The sequence below is a fragment of the Mercenaria mercenaria genome, chromosome 7 (assembly GCF_021730395.1).
Source record: "Mercenaria mercenaria strain notata chromosome 7, MADL_Memer_1, whole genome shotgun sequence".
Taxonomy (NCBI): domain Eukaryota; kingdom Metazoa; phylum Mollusca; class Bivalvia; order Venerida; family Veneridae; genus Mercenaria; species Mercenaria mercenaria.
Window position 1 is genome coordinate 29,632,820 of NC_069367.1, and position 6,000 is coordinate 29,638,819.

At 34.4% G+C, this 6,000-nt stretch overlaps 1 protein-coding gene across 1 annotated transcript; it reads left to right on the forward strand.

The window, feature by feature from the left end:
• Positions 1 to 1,217: 1,217 nt before the first annotated feature.
• LOC123555535 (hemicentin-1-like) lies at positions 1,218 to 5,303 on the forward strand. The gene is made up of 2 exons (XM_045346146.2): positions 1,218 to 1,370; positions 3,272 to 5,303. The coding sequence occupies exons 1-2, from the start codon at positions 1,313 to 1,315 to the stop codon at positions 4,627 to 4,629; spliced, it is 1,416 nt and encodes a 471-aa protein (XP_045202081.2). The 5' UTR covers positions 1,218 to 1,312; the 3' UTR covers positions 4,630 to 5,303.
• Positions 5,304 to 6,000: the final 697 nt, after the last annotated feature.

The window sequence follows — 6,000 nt, forward strand, 5'->3', positions numbered from 1 at the left end:
AGGTGATAGAAATTTTTATTATTATGAGAAGTAAATAAGAGTGTTAACAAGTGTATCTAAATCATTCAAGACATCAGCACCCAACAACGCATAGCAAACAACAAATCGGATGAGCCAAAAATTTCTCAACTCAACAAAATTCTATCCCGACTGTATTCTCGTTATATTCATTTTCTTAAAATATATGACCTTAGTCATTTTCTGAATGGTAGCAGCAAGAGTGTACCATCACTACTAAATTATGTTTTAAAGAAAATGATTAAGTGTAGCTTGGTCGAGCGATGAATCATAACATAACGGTTGTTGTTTTTTAGAGCTGAAAAGGTTGCAAGTAATTGTGATCACTGATATCAGACGTACACAAGAACTCCAAAAGAGTGACTGCACAATGATTACTTTTTGAAATGTAGAATATAAAATATGTTTTTTGTTCACCCAGGATAGAAAACAAAGGAATTAGATTGGGTTGCTCAGTGAGACAGAGCATTCTCCTAATTTTAATCTTTTAGTTTTTACAGTAAGGATATAAGGCTCACATCAAGAAATTTCCTGAGGATCAAGATTAAAACGTCGTCACATAGCAATTCATCTGGTATTTAACATTGATAAACGATAAGATGAGACAAAATTGACTCCGGTGAATGGAATGTAAAAAAAGTAAATTTAAATAAGAAAAAACAGCGGTATACAAAACTTGTCTCATTAAGAACCATTTCTGCAGGCCCCCGGACAGAAACATGGCATCGTTTCGGTACTAGTATCAGTAGTACAAGCAATCTGATTGGAAAATATTTGAAAAAAAATGTGTGCATGATGGGTATTATACTTGATTAGAACATGTATTTTATACGTGATGAGAACATGATGATTGTGTAATATACTTGATCACCTTCGAAAGTTTGTAAGGTTTTACTTACAACATAGATTAAGCCATACTATCAATATACTATAAATGATAATTGTAATATGCACACGCGTCGACCTGTTTTGCAGAGCGTATCTAATAAGCGGGTGATGAGATCTAATTAAGACTGCTTAATTCGAGCCATCTTTACAATTTAGTGTATATATTCAAATTACAGTGTTATCACTGAGCTGTGATATAATTAGCTTGAATTTTGTTTTTGTCCGCCAACATTTGATGCATGCCGGATCTTGTTGTTACATGTTTTAGTTATGCTTTGTTTCACTAAATCATGTACATTTTACCACAAAATGTCATCATTTATTTAAAGATAGACATTACAAATGAATGAATATTCAAACTAAGAAAACGTAAACAGCATAACATTAATAAATAATAAAGTAAACAATGAATGTGAATCTGCTCAGATGGATATTTATAAATATTAGACTTTTTCCAGTTATTGGTAATATTTTACAGCTTTTATATGCTTTCATTTTTATTCTTTTTTTTTTCAATAATTTGTTATTAGCTGTGGAACAATGTATTTTCATTTAAAATTTGCTAAGCTCAATATGGAGTGTGCATTTGTACGGACCACAGGGTATTTAGCTCGATTCCCGGGCAAGGCGCATTGTTCTCTTTGACGGCTTGATAAACGACGTATCTGAAATCATTCGTCCTTTGCCTCTGACGCAGGTTAGAAAATTGAATGTTACTTGCAGAGACCAGGTTTGTACTGGTACAGGATCCAGGAACGCCCTTGAGGTTAACTGTCCGCCGTTACATGACTGAAATACTACTGAAAATGTTGTTTGAAAATAAATAGATTAGTTCAGCGTGAAAGCGTATCTTGCAGATGCCAATATAAAGTTCAAATGTGAACATGTTACACATCAACATATTCACTGAACGGCTTATGTAAATAGATAATACATGTGGAGATTCGAATCGTATTAGTCTACAAAAATGTTATAACGCAATACAAACTATTTAAAACTTGTAGTAATTAACTTAGAAATTGAGATGCAATTACACTTTCAAATACCACGCAAAGTTACGTTTTTGTGTATAATCCATATGGACAACCGTATGTGTTGTAAGAATATCAAATGTCACACACGTTTGTCACCACAAGCTTTTAATTGTCACTAGCATTTGATACTGATTCCTCAATTCGAGAATAACATTGCAGCATGATTACAACACTTGCCACGGGTTTCCGGCCCTTACCTTTTTTGTAAAAGAGGTGCTTATATTTATTGTGCACACTTCTATAATATTACACATAAATGTGGTAGATATCTACTAGGAAAGGATCTGTTCTGTGGACAGTTATAATAAAGGTCCTTATAATTTTTGAAATCTTATCGTTCGTATAATTTACAGACTGTCCATATATAGTTACATACTTGGACATCAGTTTATGTGGTATACCAGTTTTTCATCTTTAAACGGAAACAACAAAATGATAAATTTTAACAGAGGTGATGAATGTCCGGATCATTATTGTTTCACCAAACACAAAAATAACAAGTCGTGATAAAGTATTTGCAATTAACTATTTCAACAGACTTACCTCAAATCATCTCATAACATGTAATAAATATTGTATAATGATAAAAATCCCAAAACATAATGTTCTTATTCATACAGTATGGACTTCCTTTTGATTTTCTCATTTCCTTCATGCTGATGTGTGTTTCTCTATCGTTGATTTTTTCATCTCAGATTAACACCACATATATACAATGTATGTCTGATGTGCATCTTTGATTTCGTTTTTGATACATGTACTATTGTTGTCATATACCAAAATACTATGTATATACAACTTAAAGAACTTAGATGTCTGAGAACAATTTTCAAAAAAGCATTGTCATAATTCCCGTTGCTTTTGTTAGGTTTGGAGTCACATCGATTTAATTAAGGTCATTTAGTAACGTGTCCAAGTTTTTTTATAGGAAGAGCCCAGATACTTCTCCGGGCTTATTTCAGGCATGGACGGGCACCTTGGTAGAAGCACCAACCTTCCGTAAGCTAGTCTAATGGCTTTCTCACAGGAAGAGTTCTGCAGCCTAAGCGATGTTTCAAACACGCGCCGTTGAGAGACTAGTTATATACAATCAACGACCTTGACCACTCACTTACAAAGATCCCATTGTCATACTAGTTTCTACAAGATTTGTAAATCACGTTTATGAGTTGTCAGTGAATCCAAAATGAAGTCATGCTTGATAAGCTAGTAGATCCTTCAAATTACCTAACTTTCTAAGTGTAAAAATCACTTTACAGCAATTGAATTGAGTTCAATGTTTATTATTTTATCTTTCAGCAAAGATTGAATTAATTTGATATATCTTTCAGGAAAATTATCGATTTTAATGGATAACATTGACGTAACTGATGTGCTAATAGATCCAGTTAAGATGTTTGAAGGTGATAGTCTTGTTCTAGAATGTATGTCTGACAGAAACAACGTGACAATTTCATGGAACAGGAACTATTTTATCACTATTAATAATTCTTTAGCAATAAAAAATGTACGACTAGCAGATGCAGGCACATACGTATGTACAGGAACAGGTTCAGAAGAAGATGAGATGCAGAATGTTATTATTGACGTTTTATATCCCCCATCTTTCCCAATAATTGAGGGGACAGTTACTGGTTTCGTTGGAGAGCAAGTTACATTGAAATGCATCTCTAATGCCAATCCGCCACCGACGTATCAGTGGAGAGCTTCCAACCAAAATGGACCCCTATTATCAAGGAATCAGACATTTCAAATGACCATTCTTGAGGAAAATCAGCATATTGTTTGTGTAGCACAGTCACTAATGGTTACAACACTTGGACGATCTAGGAGTATTCAAATTTATCGAGCAATAAGTGTAGATAGTTATGTTGAGGCCAATGTACTAAACATAGAAAATGGTCCAAGTTGGGAAGTAAAAGAAGGTGAAGACATTAACATTCTCTGTGCAACTGTTGGACAACCTGCGCCGGATGTGTGGTGGACTAAAGTCGGAAATGAAACTTTTTACTTTGAAGGTAACAGACTCATTGGATATGACATAGGCCAAGATTTTGCAGGTGTTTATGCATGCAATGTAGACAACACAGGCATATCGGTGAATAAAACTGTTGTGTCTACATATGACACGAAAACAATTCACTTGAAAATGGCTAAAACTTTAGCGCATGGAGACGTCTTTTCAGCTGCAGAATGTAAAAACTACTGTAGAAGAAACTCATCTGCCTTCGGTAACACCGGTAGATATAAAAACTTGACTTGGGACGGCACAAATATCCCAGACAAAAATGAAAAAGATTTAATTATAATGATCACCGCTGGTATAGGATGGGCAGCTTTAACAATCGCTCTCTTCATAAATATTTTATGTTGCGTTTTCAAGAAGAGAAAGAAGACTGATGAAGAAAAGGAGTCTGAGACTCAAACTGATGAGACATTAGAGATGTTTGGATACACATACGCTCGAAGTTTGCCGGAAACACCATCATCTTACATTACAGAGGTCAGATTTCCAGAGAGCATATACTTGGATATAAATAATTGTGATATGTTAAGTACGGGACAGATTGATGACACAAATATTAGTCCGGTAGAATCTTACCAGACAATTTCGTCAGAATCTACTTTTTTGAAACCGATATTCACATCCATTCATACAAATAATTATCTATCTACAAGTAGACTGTAGTACTGTTGAAACTCGATATCTTGAACTCGCTTTTCTCAAAATTACTGCTATCTTGAAGACATTTTCAAGTCAAGTGCACAAAATATCATTTTAAGTCGAATTTCGCTTATCTCAAATTCAAATGCGCGATTCCCTGGAATTCGAGATACCGAGTTTCAGTTGTATTTGCATTTTTACTGATAAATCAAATATAGTCAAATTTAAAGACAATGGATTGTTTTGAAAACAGTTATATTTTTATGTATGATATGCATTCCATCCTATAAGGTGATAATTCAAATGAGCGGAAAGCAGGTATATAATTATAAATAGTTGCTGCATGTTACATCCTGGTCAGGATGGTCGTTATGCACCGCTTATCTGTCAATATATTCACACGTTGTAAAAAAAGTTATTTATTTGTAATGAGTGATTGAATGTAGTGGTATATTTATATTCATCTTGATGACAAATACAATGATGAATTTGAAATTGTTAAATTTCGCATTAGTTAAACCGGCTGCTTTTCCCCATTTATCTGTTTGCGCAACTTTATCCTCTTCATCAAAAGACGAACTGTTTCTGAAACCAATAATAAGTTTTAAATAGCTAACGTCATCGCATAGAAATATTTCTAAATGGAATAGAATGAACAGCTAGAAGACATGTGCTGCATTGCACTTTAAATAACCTCTCATGAACAGATCTAAACGAGTCTGCTCTTATGCAGTTCGATGCTTCCAAATGCCCTTCTTATGAATATTATTGCATTTGACATTTTGTACTTAATTTTCATTATTTTATTTTAATCATTCTTATCGTGTTATATTTCCTAAGAATATCGCAGAATGCAAGACCGACTGAACAAAAGTCCGTCAGTTACAATGATATTGTTCATAAGGTCCAAAAAACTGCCTGAAATGAATTAAGTCGGAGATGTTTTCCGTAAGATCAAAGCATACCATTATATGATTTCACTGGCAAATTTGAAGAAACCTAGCATTCATAGGTCTAAATAGGAGCCTGCAGAAACTCCTTATAGCTGACCTTCTGAATATCATTTTCGGACCGGCCGGTCTACTTGGTCCATAGTCCCTCCTCCAACTAGCTAAATAGCTTTCTCATATGAAAGAATTCTGTATCTTAAGCAATGTTTTTAACCTGAAGCAGGGATGTACAACGTTAAACAGTTCCATTTGTAGGGAAAAGTACTCTCCGGTTTGCCAAAATATAGGTACTCTGTTCTCGCGAATATCTTGTGCCGAACCGTGTTTCCTACTGTGCCCGTAAAGTGACAGCGTGTGGCAAATTATAGCTATGCAATAATCACGTGACTGCGGTAAAACTCCGCATTCGGAATGCTTTTGATATATTTGACATCTACCGCCCAAA